The sequence below is a fragment of the Electrona antarctica genome (genome assembly GCF_951216825.1).
Source record: "Electrona antarctica genome assembly, chromosome: 9".
Taxonomy (NCBI): Eukaryota; Metazoa; Chordata; class Actinopteri; order Myctophiformes; family Myctophidae; genus Electrona; species Electrona antarctica.
In genome coordinates, this window is record NC_136790.1 from 18,802,958 (window position 1) to 18,824,259 (window position 21,302).

At 43.5% G+C, this 21,302-nt stretch overlaps 1 protein-coding gene across 2 annotated transcripts in view; it reads left to right on the forward strand.

The window, feature by feature from the left end:
• slc2a9l2 (solute carrier family 2 member 9, like 2) overlaps nucleotides 1-21,302 on the forward strand; it is a 249,194-nt gene that overhangs the window by 23,118 nt on the left and 204,774 nt on the right. For both annotated transcript variants that reach the window (XM_079511357.1, XM_079511356.1), the window contains exon 4: nucleotides 9,114-9,274. In XM_079511357.1, coding sequence (XP_079367483.1) covers nucleotides 9,114-9,274 — 161 coding nt within the window. The remainder of the gene's footprint in view (nucleotides 1-9,113; nucleotides 9,275-21,302) is intronic.

The following is a 21,302-nucleotide window of genomic DNA, read 5'->3' on the forward strand; positions in this document are numbered from 1 at the left end:
GCTGTATTGTTGTATTGTGCTTTCTGCTTTGGCAATGTAAACGTATGTTTTCTCATGCCAATAAAGCCCATTGAATTGAAATTGAATTGTGTGTTTTGCGGCAGGCACGTGCACACACACACACACACACACACACAGTCACGCACGCACACGCACACGCACACGCACACACACACAGAGAGACATAAAAGAGGTCTGTAAAATGCACCCTCTCCAGAGTCCAGACCATGAATGCAGCATTTACTATGGTGAAAGAAGCGCAAATGCCCCCGTGCCATGCCATACCCGAATGCTGCATTCAAGAGAATCGCCTTTTCCAAACTCTCATGAACTTGAATGCAGCGTTTTATGTTGAAAGAAGAATTGGTAGAAATCCATGTCGAAAGCCATATCTCTAGTAAAAGCACACTGGTGCATTTTTTTTTTGCGTTTTGTGGATCCGAAAAATAGCTGATCTACAAGCTCACGTGTTGCAGCTTGTAGATCAGCTATTTTTGGTCTAGCAGCGCCGGTCCTCTCATCAGGCACGTCAGACAAATGCCTGGGGCATCAGGAGGGGAGGGGGGCAGCACAATGAGCGAGGCAGCAAGCCCCCCTTTTTCTTTTTTTCACGCGTTCCTCCTGCAAGTAGCGGTGCTCTGCTCAGACACAGCTGTAGTTGCCCCTCCTTCTTTGCTAAACTACAGTCACAAACAGTGTGGTCGTTACGCAGCAGGAGGTTTGTTAGCAGCACTGAAACGTCCTACACAGTACACAGATACAAATAATTACTCACCTACTGCTGCAGGTTCCATGTTTAAATAAAGTAATTCCAGTGTTGTTCAAGTGACAGATGCATGGTTTTCACATTGTAAATAATGGTCGCGTGGTTTAGCGACTAGCACTATGACAGGAGCAACATAAACTTTGGGAAAGTGTCATAGTAGCTTGTTTACAACTGAAACAGACTTCCTGTGCTCTGACTTCCTCTTCAAAATAAGAGTCACGTGTAAAGATTAGTCAACACAAGTTTTATTTCTAAGTCTACTTACAGGACATAACATCATATTTGAGTTCCTTTTGAATACCTGTCAGATTCTCTACATATAACTGTTGCAGCTCTTGGTGCGCAAATGCGCTTTGCATCCTTTGATCTACCGCGCAGAAAACATTTTGACGACGCATGCGCACTGGCGCACCAGTTGTGTGCAGGCCTGTTCATGTCAGAGTGTTTGTGTTGGAGCGCCTCAGTGTGGCCGTAGAGGTAATGTGCAACCACTTCCAGAGAGAGATGGAGACACTAAATCTCAGCTGTAGAAACATGTTGTTTGCATGCATGCATCGCTGCCTTGCATGCTGTGTAGTGTGTGCTACTATGCCAAGTGACTGACAAGTGTTGAGTTGTCACTCACTTTGAGTGATTTATGGTGTTATCTTTCTGTTAAAATCTTTTTTTTACTCTGTCCCAAAAATTGGGGTGGCACTGGGGGGACACTGGGGAGGCACTATGGAGGCACTGGGGAGGCACTGTGGGGACACTGGGGAGGCACTGGGGGGACACTGAGGAGGCACTGGGGGGACACTGGGGAGGCACTGGGGAGACACTGGGGAGGCACTTGGGGGGTGAATTTGCAAATCTGTAAATCTGTAAATTTGCCATGAAAAATCTGTAAATTTGCCATGAAAATGCTTCAATCTGGTGCACTTTGAGATCAAAATTAAGAGGCTAGATCAGGCCGCCAGTTGAGGTGAAGGTGGGGGCCACATGTGGCCCTCAGGCCACCAGTTGATATTAACCTGCGGGCCGCATTAGGTGGAGGTGGGGGCCACATGTGGGGGCCCAGTGTGGAGGGATGGTATGACAGACTGACTGGTATAAACAGTGCCCCCAGTGGGGAGGGATGGTATGACAGACTGACTAGTATAAACAGCGCCCCCAGTGGGGAGGGATGGTATGACAGACTGACTGGTATTAACAGTGCCCCCGGTGTAGAGGGATGGTATGACAGACTGGTATAAACAGTGCCCCCAGTGGGGAGGGATGGTATGACAGACTGGTATAAACAGTGCCCCCAGTGGGGAGGGATGTTATGACAGACTGACTGGTATAAACAGTGCCCCCAGTGGGGAGGGATGGTATGACAGAGAGACTGGTATAAACAGCGTCCCCAGTGGGGAGGGATGGTATAAACAGCACCCCCAGTGTAGAGGGATGGTATAAACAGCGCCCCCAGTGGGGAGGGATGGTATGACAGAGAGACTGGTATAAACAGCGCCTCCAGTGGGGAGGGATGGTATGACAGACTGACTGGTATAAACAGCGCCCCCAGTGGGGAGGGATGGTATGACAGAGAGACTGGTATAAACAGCGCCCCCAATGGGGAGGGATGGTATGACAGACTGACTGGTATAAACAGTGCCCCCAGTGGGGAGGGATGGAATGACAGACTGACTGGTATAAACAGTGCCCCCCAGTGGGGAGGGATGGTATGACAGAGAGACTGGTATAAACAGCGTCCCCAGTGGGGAGGGATGGTATGACAGACTGACTGGTATAAACAGCGTCCCCAGTGGGGAGGGATGGTATAAACAGCACCCCCAGTGTAGAGGGATGGTATAAACAGCGCCCCCAGTGTAGAGGAATGGTATAAACAGCGCCCCCAGTGTAGAGGGATGGTATAAACATATTAACCTGCGGACCGCATTAAGTGAAGGTGGGGGCCACATGTGTTTTTTTGGCGGGGGGGGGGGGGGGGGGGCATCTGGAAATATCCTGCCTGGGTCAGCATTTTCAATAGGGCCGGCCCTGTGGTCTAGAGATGTATTTTTGAGGGGCAATATAGCCCCTCCTACAGTATATTCAGCTATAGTGTAGATTTTAGTCTTACACAAACATTAAATTCCCATTGACAATGAATGGATGATGTACGATGATAAGAGCGCGTGAGTTCTTTCTGGGTTTTTTACCCTTCAAGATGGCAACCCACTTTTGGGTTCTTGTTGCTATCTATTGTACAGTACCTACTGTATATAGCAACATATGTTTTTTTTTTTTTTAATATTTGAAGTTTTTCAGAAAACCTATGCCAGGATTTACAAGGCGTTTTTAGAATAAGCCTCAGGTCTAAATGGGTTAATAAACATATACAAACATGTCAAACCAAATTCTGGCCAGAACTGCCCTTTTTTGTTGTTGAAATTCCAGCACCTGCCCCTCTTTTAACATTGTCTGCATGTCCCGGTGTTGCGCTGCAGACAGAAAGAGCTGCCCATAGGTTTTCCGCTGTGTCCCCTTCGCTCCGTTTCATGCTAGCGCTCCCAAGAAAAATCAATGAAGCATGATCAAGGCTTAAAAAGAGATCCGAGAGGGGCTAGAGATCAGAGCGAGAACTGATGAAGAACTGGCCGAAACATTTTTTATTTATCAAAGTTTGATTTAACTCAATATGCCCTCCTCCACTTTATTGAGTGCAGATCTCCTCTTCTTTTTAAGCCTGCATTCCCGCTGATCCTAGAAGCACCTTCAGCATATACCCTTTGACTTCTCCTTTGAGCTGGATTCTGTGTTTTTGAGGGGCGCTATAGCCAGCCAAGTCTATGGATTGGAGCCTAATTATGAATTCCCCGTCCAGCAGCGTAACTAGACGTCAGTAGTCTCCCACACAGGCTGGTCAGCGCAGGCTCCCGACGGCCCTATCCACAGCCGTTTTGGTTCTTAAAACATTTTGGACTGAGGTCGATTCTACAAATGTCTTCTAAATCATCCCTAACATTCTTCTGAAAAACCCATTTGTATGTCAGTTCTCAAACAATTTCATGTCAAGGACCCCCAAAATGATATGTAATTGGCCGCCGACCCCCATCTGAAAATATGTTGTTCCAGGCACCCAGAAGCAAAGATTTGAGTTAAAAATGTTCGCTCTGAAAGAATATATATTCAAAGATTTGCACCACATTTTCACAACTTTTCAAAAATAGCAGACCTTCAAGCTATTTATTTAAGATACAACACACCAGTTGGGCTTGCATGTTGCGTGTACGTGCGAGCGTCTGTGTGTGTGTGTGTGTGTGTGTGTGTGTGTGTGTTTGTGTATGAGAGGGGAGAGGGGGGAGGGGGTTGAGGCGGGCAGCAAGGCAAGCAAGTGGCTTTCCCCATCATGTAACTATGGTTTCCATACGTTGTTTGGTCGTATTGCAGTGGTTCATGTCGCAAAAACGAGGGCGAGGCTTGATTTCATAGGGCGTGCCAGATTGATTTCAGCCGTCACATTTATCACTGCTAGGAATGAAATTAAGGAAGGATCAGCTGTTTGGGATCACTTTATAAATGTCGTGCCGACATTAGTGTCTACTACACAAGTGAAGTTTTCCTCTGTATGAATTGATCAATGCTGTTAGTAAAATTACACACTGTCTGGTGGCATTTCCATGAGGCCTCACGTGCATGAACAGTCGACCTCCCTGAACAGATGATTAACTTTTGGGGTCACTCTAGAGCAGAGTGTGTCTGTGTCTGTTTGTATGTCTATACTGTGCCCAGTACATGTCTGTCACTGTGTGTGTGTGTGTGCGTGTGCGTGCGTGTGCGCGCGTGCTGCACGTGCAGCTATGTAATGTATGTTTGTCCCCTCCCTCACAAGTCCTCTCAAACATGTCATAACACCTGTTTTTAGATGGATAGAGAGATAGACCAATGGATAGATAGTCGCCCACAGCACTTAAAGTTACAGATGCAGAGTAAGGACAGTACTGTCGGATACAGCGATACAAAAGTAAGAATTAACACCAGTGATGGAAAAAAGTACTCACGTACTTAACGGTATATTCAGTGATTTCACTTAATTCAAATATCACTTATTTTTTTGTTTTGTTGTGATACTCCTCCCTACTATAGTGTGTGCTGACCATAAAAGGAGTTCCTCCCTGTCCCCAGTTAACCCCTGGGGGTCAAAAAACCTTAGGTTTCGTTTTTGGCTAGCTGGCCAAGCCTTCATCCAATCAGGATAGAGAGGGGCCTTCCGCCAATCATGATCGAGCGGGGCCTTGGTGTGCGAGCTGTTGGCCTGTCACGTGTCTCCCCACTGTAGTGCGTGCATGTGCACATCTTGTTACCGGGGCGGACCAGGAGGGGTTTCCAAATCACCCGAATCACTGAATGCTCCTTTAAGTAAACGTATTAATACGTCAATTTTGAATTTTGAAGCACAAGTCAAAGAGCCGGTAATCAAAATGTACTACAAAAGCACTGGCATCAAAATCGTCTGTCTGTCTGTCTGTCTGTCTGTCAAGGAACTCCATACATGGGCATAAAAGGGACACAGACATAATATCTGGGTGGGGCATGCATTTCCAACTTGCATCGTTCCAAGTAGGCCAGTCCCCATGGCACTGCTGTAGAAGCCCCACAGGCACCGCTCTAGTATATTTAAAGTATGAAGTATTCATTATGCAGAATGTCTCACAATCTTTTGAAAATAGCTCACAACGTGTCACATCGCGACATGTTGTGTGTTTGTAGTTCGTCTATTTTAAAATAGGGCTGAAGTGGCTATAAACGTATGTTTTGTAATTCTAATCAAAATCTACAAAGTGACTTATAAAGTCAACTAGTAAAGTTTTCATTGTATAATTGATTTATATTTACCTCTGAGAGATGTTGTGGAGTACTGCAAAGTATTGCAAATTGGAAATACTCCAGTAAAAACTACAGTACTTGAGTAAATGTACTGTACCAGTCACTTTCCACCACTGGAAGTAACAGAGCATCAATAACCCATTTTGGCCTGACCTCGAAATGTAAAAAAAATCTTCTATAATAAATATTTTCACGATTTTTCAAAAATAGCAGACCTACAAGCTCGTAGCGCACCACTCGGCGGCGCGCTATGAGCTTGTAGATCTGCTATTTTTCAATAGCTAAATTATAACATAATGCTTAAAACACCAAAAGGGTCCCGCCCAAAATGGGATAATGAACAACACTCCACAGTGTCCCGGCCAAGACAAAAACGCTGTGTCATCGCCTCACGTTTGCTATAAAGAAAAAGTAAAATTACATAAATATATGTATAACTATGCTTTGGCAGGGTTAGCTTGAAAGTTTCTTGGCAGACACATCTCACAGAAATCAATCGTCCTTGACAGAACGCGGAAATAAACACTTCCACTTAAAGCTTTGCCAGAAAAGTTTGTCATGTCAGGTTAGGTTGCCTACCGATCTGTTCCACAGAGCCATTATTGTAATGTAATTGGTTGTGATCGGCTGATTGGATGCAGTTCATTAATTGTGACATTGTTGCAACTTACCCTCACATAAACACAACACCCACACAGGGAAGGAAACCTTTTGTATACTACGGTATACTCTCAAAGTCACCAGTAAAGTCTTTGCTATATGAGAGCTGCTGGGGTTTGACAAAATGTGAGAAATTGTAGCCAAAAGAGACCTCATATTCACAGAACGGATTATTGTCAGTCAGGGCTATTCCCTATTGTTAGCCACAATGAGGATGTCACAAGAGACTTAACTGGAGGCGAAAAGGAAAATGGAAGGGATTGGATTGCAAGGAGTACGGCTGTCCGGTAGAGAATATGATACAGTTGTCAGGTTCGCTTTTGTCGGAAGGACTGTGGAATTGGTAGCCCTGGCCTATACCGATCAGTGTTCATTTTGACAGCAAATTCATATTTTGTTTAGTCATCGTGTCCTTTGAATACAATTAAATGTAGTTTTAGTCAGATTTTAGTCATCTGAAAATATTTCGTTTTGGTTTCGTCGACTAAATATCATAAGATTTGAAGCAAAAATGTAGTCTGTCTGTCTGTCTGTCTGTCTGTCTGTCTGTCTGTCTGTCTCTCTCTCTCTCACGGGCGAGAGTGTTTAATTAACATTACACTTTCATTCTCTCACGTATCTCACAGTTGCAATAATTGGAAAGATTTGGAACGAATTCGGGCATGTTAATTAGTCAATGTTATGATCATCCAATGAGGCTGTGGGGCACGTTGGCAAGTTCTACAACTCACACTTAGGTGACATTCACACCAGAGAGCTTTGCTGCGATTAAAACTAATCCTGCTGTGCATTGTCAGAAAGTGCACTTCGTTTGGCAGGTGTGAAAGCTCATTCGAAATCGAATGCGTATCAAAGAACCGCATTCTACTCCGAGCAAAAACGGGGGTTTCGCTTCGCTTCCAATCGCACTAGATTACGATTCAGTGCAGGTGTGAATGCAATCCGCAGTAAATAAAGGAAATGAAGCAAACAATGTGGCGGGTGAGGAGCTGAACACAGTTGGAGACGGAGAAGGCATATTTTACGCAGCGCAAAGATGTCCCGTTACCGTGGATAGTCGTGGTCGAATGAGCAGACTGAATCCCTGATCGAAATGAGGACGAGTACATTCATCAATTGCTTAAGGAAACACATAAAAACACTGCAGTGTATTATAGCCTAGAGAATATTCTGTCTGTCTGTGCGTGCCGTAAACATGGAGTGCTGTCACTGTGTGGGGAGTAGGGACTTTCATCTCGATAAACTTGTAAACATTTTGCGCTGCTGTCTGTTATATCAGTGCGCTCAGCGCTGTTCCTTCCATGCCCAAAAGAACAGTGCGTGGCTGCGTGCGTATAGAGAGAGAGAGAGCGAGAGAGAGAGAGAGGGGTGGGTCCAGTCCCAGACGGCACGACACATGCACGTTATGAGTATAATTTGAATCAATTTTGATCACCATATATTTCACTGTGTAGGCTATAGTTTATGAATGGAACGCATTGATAAAGGTCCCCCTGCTGCGTTTCCATAGCTGCGGATGACAGTGTGAAGGCAAACCGCAGTAAATTAAATATGCAAGAAGTCCCAATTCTCCTCCCATTCGCATCGAGTCTACCGAAGTATTAGGTGGGAATGTGACCTTAAATATATAACTGGCAGCTATCTAACATGCACAAGTTGCTAAAGCACTGAATAGCCATCTGTTCTATTTTGAGGTGGAGTCCAGTTTCTTTTTAGACTCTGAGAGTGCCTAATGGATCCCAATGGGTCTATTATACTCTATTTTATAGTCAACTAAGCACTTCACCCATTCGCAGCGTCGTCTTCATATAATTGGTCCTCACTCCTGACTAACGCTCACGGCACCATTTCTGGTTAATCGCTGTCTCAGAGGATGGCTGTGGTGGACAGCTCAGAAACCTGCCCTACCAAAGACATCATCGGTAGGCATGGTCAATTGGTCATGTTAGTTTTAGAATAGATATTGGTTTTTAAATGACTAAATGGAAAACCACCTACCTATTTCTATGCAGGGCAAAGCTCTCAGGTCCCCTGACACTGTTCTCTGGGCTCGGCTCTGTACTTGGTCCTCTCTTGTTCTTATACCCCCCCAGCTTTGCCAAAAATAGACTACAGCTTTGTAGTCTCAGCGAATGTTCCCTTTGGAATAGCGAGGCCATATTTCAAGTGTTTCAAATGCTCCTTGAATACGGGAATTAGTAATTGGATACATGGTGCTGAAATGAGCCCCCGGAGTTCACCTCTGGTAGTCGTTAATTGATACAGTAGTCATTTGACTTCCTGAAATTGCGTGAATGGTTAAAGGCAAATTCACTTCTATTCAGTGCCTTTGTTGTCACTGCGGGTACAGTACAGTGAAATTACAATTTGTATTACAAAGAATGCCTTTTATGGCCTTCTTCTTCAGGGCAAGCAGAAAAGGATGTCTCTACTCTCTGCATACAGGACATTGTAGGCTACACAGTATGCACCAGGGTGTGAAAGGCCAATTCAAATGGATAATTAGTTTGGTAATTTTGTGCCAAAAGACAATGTCCGTCTCCATTATCCTATTTATCCTTTAGCACGCACGCACGCACGCGCACACACACAACAATGTCCATATCCATTATCCTATTTATCATTTCGCACGCACGCACACACACACACACACCCGCGTGCGTCCCATGCAAGGTCAATTGATGGATAGTCACGGTTTTTCATCATGGCTTGTCGAATCAATGTTAGTTGTTGAAATGTGACATTATTCAATAATTCACCTTGCTGTTAGCCATGCATTAAACAGTGGGTGTTGTTGATGCTATGGTGACGTTCCCATCTCCTTTGCTTTCTTCAACAGTATATAAAGGCCTTCTACAACCAGACGTGGATGGAGAGGTATGGGGAGCCTATCGGAGCAGAAACCTCCACCCTCCTGTGGTCTCTGACCGTGTCCATATTTGCCATCGGCGGCCTCCTGGGAACGCTCGTCGTCTCCATAATCCTCAAAGTGCTGGGAAGGTAGCTCACTCCATTGATTGATTGATTGAATATTTTATTAGAGAATAAGAAAGAAATGCAAACAGCACAATGTACAGCTAGGCATTTCTTTTGTTGGTCCAAAGGGATTTCCGAAGAAAGACCTTGCGGTCTTGTTTCCATTCGGGTCCCATGCACTCACACACATATAGTCAATGAACAATAATCTAAAACAGTAATTTGTCACCTCCTCCCTCTGACCTGCTGACAGGTGAAATTTTAGGTCTGTTTTAAAGGAGGCCAGTGATTTGCCTGCTTTAAGGGAAGGGGGCAGGGCATTCCACACCTGAATAGCAGTGCTGCGGAAGGTGAATTTACCCATATTTGTTTTGTAAGTGGGCGGCACCAGATCATCCTGGGTACACACAGTCAAGCATTAACACACCAAACGCCCGGGGGTATTTGTAGACATTAAATCTGGACGCCCAGCGATTTGTTTCTTCAGGACCTATTTCAAGGTGGCTCCGCGTCATTTTGGGAAGTAGCTGAAGTAGCCAAAACACCCCCGAGGCGATCAACAACAACGGGAGGTATGATAAATCCTAACGCGACTAGCGACGGGACCGCGATGGGCCGTCAAAAACATAATCTTTGATTAGAATTGGACGGAATGTTTTAGATCAAGAGTTATTCACGTTTGAGGATTTTCGATCTCATCCGCTAAAATGGGGGGGAACATTTTGGATGACGTCCCAACCGGAAATAACATTGAATGTTGCGCAACAGACGCTCCCAGCCTGTGGAGCGATGCGATCGGTTTTGATATAATTAATAAATCCTTTTATTAATCTCCGTCCTGGGCAACGAGTGTTACTAATTGATAGGACGGAGAACTCCGTTCTTGCCACTCGGGGTGTAAATACACACAGAAAAAAAAACTGGTCAAATAATGCAACCCCTTGTCTATGATTTTGCAATTTGTAATTATGACAATGACAAATTATGGATAAACCAGTGGTTCTCAACCCCACTCCGGATCAGGGCCCACTTGAAAAGCTCCAAAGGCCATTGGACTGTCGTGTTAATTAAGTGGTCAGATTGGTCTTAGACCGCATGCATTTTCAGGGCATGTTCTTTTAATGATCAAGCAATCGATTGTGTTCTGACTTGGACCAATGAGAATGTACTTTTAAGTTCCTGCTTTTTGGGGGTTTCCACAGGGTCACCAGAAAAAGTAGTTAATATCATCATTTTAACCACTTTATCCATTTATATGTTGACTTTCAAAGATAGCCGATGCACAACCTCACAGATACGTTGTGAGGTGCTATTTTTAAAATTCTGTGAATAATGTTTGGAATAATTTTTGGAAAATTTTGATACGTTTTGTACACAAATCTCTTCTAGGGGTCCCTTGGCAAAACCTTGTAAGATGGGGGTCCACGGCCAAATACATATCAGTTTGTGGGTTGTTTATTGACATGAAAAGTTTTTCGAACCACTGCCAATGTCGAGAAGTGCTTGTCTGTCCATTTGGGACTCAACAATATTATGGGCAAGTGATCCGACTAGTATGCGCATGATGGGCCGAGCGCTTCCTCCCATCTTGAGTGATAGTGAGGAAAATCAATCGTGGCACCTGCACAACACAAAGTATTTTATGATGTGGCTGTCCATCAAGCCATCGCATGCTGTCAGTCTCCCATTTCGTCCCTCCCGTATTTCAGAAATTCGTCACCACGCTTTCTTCCAACCCTTCAGTCTTCTCGCTACGTTTCCCTGCATCCATCGTCGGCCCGTTGGAGAATTGGTGTTGCATGCACACAGACGGATGACAGCATAATCGTCTCTGCCTGGTGGAAACCTCATGGGCCTATAGGCCCATTGAGGATTCCGACTGAAAAGAATAGCAAAAGTAGCAGATCTGACAAAGCGGCGCATTTCGAGCCTGCGGATCTGCTACTTTTGATACTTTTGAGTGACGCTGTAGTATGCTCGAGTAGGGCATTCAATCATTTTCGGAAAAAACCCCCCCCACAAAAAGTTAGAATATTGAGATAAGAGCTTTCTGCCCGACAGCGACGATTATGCATGCGCAGTAGACGGAGTGTATAGGCCGAGGCAGAGTGGCTTTTCTGACCTGCATGGTGCATGGGACCCCCCAGGGGGTTTAGGCCACTGGAGAGATGCACTGTAATGGGGTTTTTTTCTCCCCCCAGTATCCCTCCAGCCTCTATCTGTGTCTGTCAGGGATATATAGGGCCTATCTGGTGCTTTAGTAATTAATAGTTCTGGCCTGTTGTGGCACAGGGGACGGGGGGACTGCAGCAAGGGCTCCAGTAAATCCCCGGTAATTTACCAATTATAGTTCCCACCGAACTGAGATTCATGTGCGTCATTTTCTCTCCACGTAGGAGCCCTATTTTGTTGCTGTCGAGCAGAAAACCTCTCATCCCCATATTCTAACTTTTTGTGTTTTTTTTTCTTTTCGTAAATTAATGGCCTGCTTGATCATATTACAGCGTTGCACTTTTTCTTCTTTTTACAAGTTGATAATGATTGGAAACTTTCGGATCATTGTTTTGTTAAATTGTGATATTATCCAACATAAATACCATACATAAATATCACACTAGTATATTTCCATAAAAGGAAATGCATGTTATTTAATTCAGTCTGAATAAAACATATATCCCCACCGGCCATAAACATTAATGACCAGAGTTGGGATCTAGCAAAAGCTAAAAAAAAAATGCATGGATTTCCCTCTCACTGACCTCCTCGGCAAGTCCCAAGAGATGTCTGGCCCCATATAAAATGTACACATATAGCTTCTTGGTAGGGGTTTCCACGTCTTGGGAACAGTGCCCATTAAGTCAGCAGTGTGCCTTGCCGTCCATCTCACACTGACTGAGTGGGCTTGGGGCTTGGGGCCTATGTATTTTTCCACACTTTGACGTTTCACCAGGAGATATGTTAGCCTATATGCGGTACTGTATGTGAAAAAAAAAAAGTACCGAATTGTATGACATTGCCAAGAAGTTTTATTGTCAAGTTCCCTCTGTTAGAGTCCGTTTATTATGCCGTGGACCCCCATCTGGGGGGGCGCCGAATCCTCGTGAGATAGGTGCTTTTCTTTTTATGTTAACCACCCTCGCATCCCTATAGGGGGAGCATTTCACCGAAATTAGCAGAACCACTGGTCCAGCCCAGTGGTTCTCAACACAAACGGATCCGATTCCCATCCCGACCTACACTGGCATGGTATGAGACAAGTCCAGCTACACTGGCATGGTATGAGACAAGTCCACCTACACTGGCATGGTATGAGACAAGTCCAGCTACACTGGCATGGTATGAGACAAGTCCAGCTACACTGGCATGGTATGAGACAAGTCCAGCTACACTGGCTTGGTATGAGACAAGACCAGCTATACTGGCATGGTATGAGACAAGTCCAGCTACACTGGCATGGTATGAGACAAGTCCAGCTACACTGGCTTGGTATGAGACAAGACCAGCTATACTGGCATGGTATGAGACAAGTCCAGCTACACTGGCTTGGTATGAGACAAGACCAGCTATACTGGCATGGTATGAGACAAGTCCAGCTACACTGGCATGGTATGAGACAAGTCCAGCTACACTGGCATGGTATGAGACAAGTCCAGCTACACTGGCATGGTATGAGACAAGACCAGCTACACTGGCTTGGTATGAGACAAGACCAGCTACACTGGCTTGGTATGAGACAAGTCCAGCTACACTGGCATGGTATGAGACAAGTCCAGCTACACTGGCATGGTATGAGACAAGTCCAGCTGTGTATTTTTGCAATATATCGTTGCTGTCGGGCAGAAACCTCTTATCTCCAATATATATATACCAGTGTGTATATATATATATATATATATATCATTTTTAAAAGCATCAAAAGTAGCAGATACATGAGCTGGAAACGCAGCGCAAATCGATGGGATTTGAGCTCGTCGATCTGTACTTTTGCTACTTTTGAATTTGAATCCTAAAAAGTATGTTGTATGTTTTGACATAGTCTCGACAGAGACGATGCAAATATACCAAAAAGTTTACTTTTTTTTTTTAAAGGTACTGTCAGTACTTTGTGTGCACCAGATATATCAGAGGCAAATTCTATAGGCCTATACCCTAAAATATATGTTTAACATTTTTGATTTGGCATTACTAAATACAAATAAACAGAGTGATAAGAGGGATACAATGTGTTTATAGAGGCTGTTTTGCATGGATATGGATAAGTGCCCTTCGGTATGCCATGCCTGGGCACATACAATTTGAAAACCACAAATAATCCATAGAATAAAACTCTTGCTGGGTTTACTTTGACAGTAACTGATGTTTGTTGTTTGTTAAAATAAGTGTTAAATCGAGCATTGGAAGCAGTTTGGTGGTTCTCCATGCTCAGCCTCACTCATTCTTGCTTAATTCTCATTCACTAACTCATACAGCCCCAATCAAGTTAATTCTAGCCGGTGTTTTTAAGAACGCCGTTCACTCTTTTTGCTACAGCGCTTGGTTCACAGCGGTAGTTCCAACCGCCTGTCAGTGATCAAACTCCCTCCACCATCCCGGCCTGCTCCCTGTGGCATTTTGATCTTCAAACTCCCTCCACCATCCCCGGCCTGCTCCCTATGGCATTTTGATCTTCACCATGATTTACACGTGAGATTTATGTGGATATGTTTTGATGTTATATCTGCACAACTTGTGCCTTTGAAGGGTTCAATGTTATGTCATCATAACATATGTCAACATATGTAACATTATGTCATCATGCTATACCAAGGGGGCAGTTAGTGATGTCATGCTTGCGCAGATTATCTGTACAATCAAAGGAGAAGATGGTGTAAAGTATATCGTTGGAGCTTAATTCTATTTGATCTTTGCCCTCAAAGATTCTCTCTCTCATTGGCCTACCGACAACATTGATCTGAAAAGACGTTTTCGGTTCACTAAAGACGGCGGGGAGACCCTGTAACTGAACAAACCTTCCACAGCAATGGTTACTAAAGCTTTAACTGTTTAAATATGACTTAAAACCACCTTTAAATATACTTACTTAATATCCTTAGAATCATGAATAGAAAGGAAACAAGCGTGCTTCTTCCATAGATTCACTATATCGTCGCCGTCGGACAGAAACCTCTTATCTCCATATTTTAACTTTTTGTGTTTTTTCGTAAAAGAATGCCCTACTTGATCATTCTACTCTGTCACACAAAAGTATCAAAAGTAGCAGATCTACTAGCTCAAATGTGTCACGTCACATGTTGGAGCTTGCTGATCTGCTACTTTCGATATTTTTGAATTTTAATTCTGGAAAGTTAACAGTTTTGGACATAATGAGGTTTCCACCCGACAGACAATATTGGCGATGTTGGGCAGAAACATCGTATCTCCATGTTTCAACGTTTTGTTTTTGTTGTTAACTCTTTAGACGTCTTTGACGTCTTTTTTCCCCCAACGCTGATTCCTGCCAAAGACGTCTCTGAGATATTTATTTTATTTTATTGAATAGCCTCTCTTACAGTACAGTAGCTTCCCCAATGCTAAGCAACGCTCGCTTCCGCTGTGGTCCGTCAATTAAATGTTTCCCCGCCGTCCACTTCCATTAAGACTTATAGCTTGTTACGTAGACAGCTCTAGAATTGCACTTTATGTAGTCATAGCACTTTATAGTACACATGTATAATATATTATATAGTATAGTATGTATAGTTAACATAGATACTCCACTGTTACGTTCTTAGTTTATGCATGATTCATGATAACTACTTTTTATATATGTGATGTATGCCATGCTTTTGTTATTGCTTGATGTAAGTCGCTCTGGATTAAGAGCGTCTGCTAAATGCCTAAATTGTAAATTGTAATTATAAGCGCTATCTTTGTCTGCGGTTTTCTCAGAATTGAGGCTCGGATTGAGGCGCTTGAACAGAACGTCCATGTTAGTGGCTCATTAAAAAATCGAGTCACTACCTCGCGGTTAAATACAATAAAGTTACGATGGCCACATTAGCTTTGGGTGATTTTTCTTCTGGTTCATTTGGGGTGAATTTTGGGGTTGAGAGTTCAATGGTAGCAGTCAAAGAGAATGCCCTGCAGTACTTACGTATGACAGTGTCACGCAGAAGTAGCGAAAATAGCCGATCTACAAGCGCGTAGCTCATATAAGCTCATATCCCACTTCTGACACCATGTATAACGAAGGAGAGGAGACACCTCTCCTATTATTTACACTTCACAAGTGTAAATAATGTATTTGTTGTTGTTTTGTTTTTTGTTATTTTCCATACCTATGTTTGATTACTTTGTCTCCTTACTATGTATATTACTATTTGTATATTATCTTTGGTGAGAGCCACATATAAGCCCTCCATGGGTTTCTTTTCTCACCTGCACCACCTATTGATGTTACCTTTTTTTTGTACTGTTTTATTGTGCGAATAAACTAAACTAAACACCGTGGAGTAACGCAAGTTTTTCTAGTTATGCATTTTCTAGTAATGCATCATGGGAACTGAAAAGTAGAGGTTTTGGACTTGCAAGGTTTTCCGGCTGACAACGAGGATATCTTGCTCTACGACCCGGTGACACTTGTTTGCCGTGGAGGATGTACTGACACATCAGTGGGCTGAATGGAGTCTGATGTGTGTGTGTGTGTGGGTGCTGCCTGGCAGGCTGGCAGGCTGTCGAGTAAAGGCAGGTGACTAATGAACTGCTTTTGTAGTTGAAGGAAGTCATCTCAAGATAAAGTTATCCCTGGAAATATTTTCATGATTCCATATTTATGAGTGTCTGGCATTTTTGACTGTATTGAAATAAATCATACTCTTGGGATTTCTAAATAACATATTTTCTTCGATACCACTCAAGCCTAGTAGTAGTAGTAGTGTTAGTGTGGTGTTGGCAGTGGCGTGCACAGACATTTAGTGAAAAAATGGCACCTTGTGCAGCGCGTGGAACCGGCCGGTTGCCTTAATAGTGTGAGATTTATAGATTTTGGGGCATAAATAATATATTAGAATATTTTTATCAAGAATTGATCAATATCACCATGGTCCACATACTTTTTTTTCCCAAAATGGCACATTGCTGTCCAGAGGGCAAAGGGCAGGTGCTCTAGCACCACCTAGTGTCTATCTATGCACGCCACTGCGTGTGGGTGTCCTAAACTTAGTTACAAGGTCTTTAAATGGCCTGGCCTGGCTCATATTCAGATGGGGGTGCTTGGCACAACAATGTTTGTTTGTTGTAAGGGTCATACTGTGGACCCTATAGCGCTGGGAACACCCCCCACTAGAGCAATCCGTCTTCATTTGTCCTATTCCCCAGTACCTCCTCCTAACTGAAGGAGAGTTAAGTGGGAGAGCGAGAATCTAAGTACGGTAGCGGGCAGTAATGGAAGTTGAAGTATGGCCCACTCACTGTGGCACTTATCTCTCACTTGTTAACTTGTTAAATTAGACCCAGGGGTTCCCATGCCGTTGCAGCTTTGAGACCCAAAAAATAAATCTGGTGTCTCTCCAGGATCTAAAAACTTAAAAAAATAGTTAAAATACATGACGATACGCACGCACGCACGCACGCACGCACGCACGCACGCACGCACGCACGCTGCACACACAGGAGAGATTAAATAATGTCAAAAACATACGGTAGGCATCCTTTTTCACACCATGTGAAAACTTTCGTCCAAGGCTCAAATGTCGATGGCTGATGTGATGGCAACAAAAGGCGTATTGTGTCTTTGATAAAGCATTATGCAAAATGCCTGACGGGGTGAAAATTACTTTTTCAACAAAGATTGTTCTAAAAAGAATTGGTGCCCGTTAATTGCATGGAGCACAGACGTGATTCCAATACAGAGTCTGAGACATTGTACGCAGACTATATTTTCTGTGCAGAGAATAAATTAATTGAAGAGTTGATGATCCGCAACCGATCGGCAACTTGTCCGTCCCTTAATACAAGGGCTGTCAAACCATTCAGGATGCGACACCCCCCCCCCCCCCCCCTCCCTCAGATTTTTGTTTTTATCCTGTTTGAACCGCCAACCCTCCCCTCCCACAACCCTGACAAGCACTTGGAATTGTACAGTTGGGTGCCACCGATATTGTCCCTTATCATTTGACCCATATAGGCCTGACCTCAAAATTTTAAAAAATCCTTCTAAATCCTCCAGTTTTCTGAATTAAATATTTTCACGATTTTTCAAAAATAGCAGACCTACAAGCTCGTAGCGCGCCACTCGGTGGCGCGCTATGAGCTTGTAGATCTGCTATTTTTCAATAGCTAAATTATAACATAATGTTTAAAACGCCAAAATGGGTTCCCGCCCAAAATGAGTTAACTGTCCTTTTGCGCAGATCACGCAAACCTCAGCAAAAAGAAAAGGACAATATCGATGGCCTCCAATTGTAGGCATTACATTTAGTTTGACTCAGTTCCACAGACAAATATTATAGAAATAGCGAAACTAGATAACTATTCCTCACCATGGTTACCTTTTTCTTATGTGCACGTATACAGTACATAAATGCACATACCCTCTATACACCGGCGTGTTGGTTTGTTTACTGTTGTGTCAGAAAACAACATTGCACATTAAGCTTATCATCTGGGGACCCCCACAGATAATTTGAATTTTATATTTATATTTGACAATATAAATTGAGGTCTCAGAGATATAAATGCCATTAAATGGGGGTCTGTAGACTAATATGCATGTCAAACTGGGGGTCGCCCCGAGTCCCACCGCAGCTTAGAATGGACCACACTGACCATAATAAAATATCACTTACTGGACCGTAGGGGATATAATAAGTAATAACATCAGAAAATGGTGAGGAAAAAAAACGGTTTTGGGCGGAATTCCCCTTTAATGCAAGCCTACCCCATGAATGCACCGGTGAAGTCACGACCCTATAGCAGCTCCACTAATTACCAGTATTTTCTCTTGGTTTGGTCAACGGCATGTTTGATCTTCTTTTTTTTTCTTCTCCAAATTAGGATTTCAAGATGAGTGATGATAAGCTGCATGTCCTCAAAATGAGAGTATATCCGAGATGGTTTTGGGCTATAATATCTACAGATGAAACAACCTGTGTGATATATATCCAACGGTGGTGAAAAGCTAGAGAGTAATTAAATCTCGAAACGACCCAAAGTTGGCTAGATAACACGGTAACTAATTCCATTACACCAGGGATCTGATTCATCTGAACTTCAAGCTCTCAAGGACAGAGAGGATTAATGTTTGCGTGTGTGTGTGTGAGTGTGAGTGTGCGCGCGTGTGTGACTGTGCGCGTGCGTGTGCGCGCGCAATCTAAGTGGTGGTCTCCTGCTCTTTCTGAGATCCACTTTCAGGGAGAGTGTCATGTGTGATGCATTTGAATTTCCAATGAAGTTTGGGTCAGATCAAAGCCCGACTCATACTTTGTCGACATCAGCAGACCTACGTACAAGCGCTATTTTCGGCGTGCAACACTGTTGTGCAATGGATCACATTGCAACCCCCCCCCCATCTCTCTGTCTCTCTCTGTCTCTCTTCCTCTCTGTCTCTCACAAATCCCCACAGATAACGCACAACTACTGTATATTCCATCACTGACAGCATCATCGCATTATTCCAAAATATAGGCTACATTTCATATTATTTCATCTAGTATATTCATATTTCATATTCCTTGACTCTCTCTAGTCATTGAATATGGACCTGAAGGTTTGTTTATGATATACAGTATCATCCCTCCGAGGATGGAACGTCAAGGGGGGGTTATAGGCTACTGAAACACGAACAAGGAGCTATATATATATTTCTTTTTTTGTGTCTTTCTGATCCCAGAAGACTTTGGGGGACAGGTTGGCACACTGTCTTAAATTAGAAAGCGGGGTGGATACAGTCAGCTGACCATTTGGTTGCCCTACTCGTAGGATATTTGTGCTGCCCCCCCTCCCGACGAGAGCGCTGCTATTCCTCATCCAGTTCGGCTATTTTCGCTGTTTGTGAGGACGCACACACGGCCACCCGTTATTACGCGGCGGAGCCGCAGAGAAATTTGTTATTTTGAGGGTCGGCTTGGCACTTTTTGGCACATTTTGTTGCCCCCCTCGGCGTGTTGCCCTACTCGCAGTGCGTATTGCGCGTATAGGTAGCGACGGCACTGCATACAGTGACATTTCTGCTATGATTCTCATTCAAGAATCACAATCTGTCCACCATTGCATACAAATGCTGAGAAAACAAAGTGCTCAACCCTCAGTACTAGGGCTTTTAAAGACCTAGTGAAATTAAAAATAAGTTTTTCACTCTTTTAGACCATATCCTCAGCTCCTCACCTAGTCTCCCATAGCCAGACACTCTTTTAGACCATATCCTCAGCTCCTCACCTAGTCTCCCATAGCCAGACACTCTTTTAGACCATATCCTCAGCTCCTCACCTAGTCTCCCATAGCCAGACAACTATTCCACAATCTCCAAATGCTATATAGAGTCTGGAACTACACCTCCCAAAATGACTTCACTAATGTGAAACCATAAATGTCACCCTTCAAAATGGACAGATCTACAAGCTAACATCACGTCAATTCCAGGTCGGGACGCACCGCATAACAACTTGCAGATCAGCTTATTTTGGCAAGCGAGTCCCTCACTTGTCGTGATGGATTCACTGAATGTTAATAAAGTAGGCTATAGCCTTTCTCTCACGTATAATGAGAAAGAAGTTAATTTAGAAACCTCAACCTCACCACTAATAATACTTGGCAAGGATATTATAAAAGCCCTTTCTATTGAACTATTGCTCACTCACCTTTGCAGAAGTAAAAAGATGTTTTATCTTTATTGATTACTGATGACTGGCTGAGTCGGCCAACACTTGCAAACACGCTGAGGGATCTCTAAATGCAACTGATGGCCTCCAATATAAACACAAATTATCAATGTTTGACTTTTTATTTATTTTATTTATATTGACAAATGTGGGACACATACATATTTTATTTTAGGTTTGGCTTGGCACTATTTTAATTGATTCAGCATGAAGAATAAATCATTCTAAAGTCATACACAAGCTTTGATCCCTGACAAGTCAGCCTCGGAGCGGAACCTCCCGCTCAATGAACCGACGGAAAATCAATAATGAATCCGACACCTAAAGTAGGAATTGACGAAAATGCCGGTACGATCAAAACATTATCATGTCACATCACTAAATGGCAATGCTAATAAATAGGGATGCGTGACCGGTGAAAAGCTTCACATTAATCACATGAAATACCATTCGGTCACTAAAGTGTCATGTTATAATTTCAGGATGACACATTTCAAATGTGCCTTGGAATTGGAAAGATGTTCAACCATTTGCGCCTTTCAATCTGGCCTCCCTATTTTGGCCATGCCATTATACTGTACTGTATGTAAAGAAAAATGTACAGAAAATGTTACAATGCTACACGTTAGAATGCCTCTTTTCGTTATTTTTGAGTGGTGTAACCATAGGGTGCAGCACTGCCCAATGCCCAGCTTTGTCCGTCCCTCCTCCTGTCTGTCTATGTCTGTTTTGCAATACTAACTCCTGTCTTGGCTTAGTCACATTATAAGCAAGTGACATTAATCTCTTACGACAATGTTGCTGAATGTTGTTTCTTTATTTCAAGTTGCAGGCATGAAAACGCCCATGGGCCTGCATGGGGCTGGGGGGGGGGGGGGGGTTGTTGTGCATGGCTCAGGTGGCCTTAACACTGGGCTACGTTTTCAGACTTCTCTCCTGGGTTCCTGTAGGGCACAAGAAGATTATTCTGTTGATGGATCTGAACACATGGCTGCCCGCGGGCCAGCATGAATCGTCTCTGTCGGGTGGAAACCTCATATGTCCAAAAGTGTTATACCTTTCAGCATTCAAACTCACAAATTGCTAAAAAGTAGCAGATCGACAAGCTTATAATGCATCGCTATTTTTTTTGCTATTTTTATGTTTTTTATGGAGAGACAGACAGTAGGCTGACAGAGATGGGGGGGGGGGGGGGG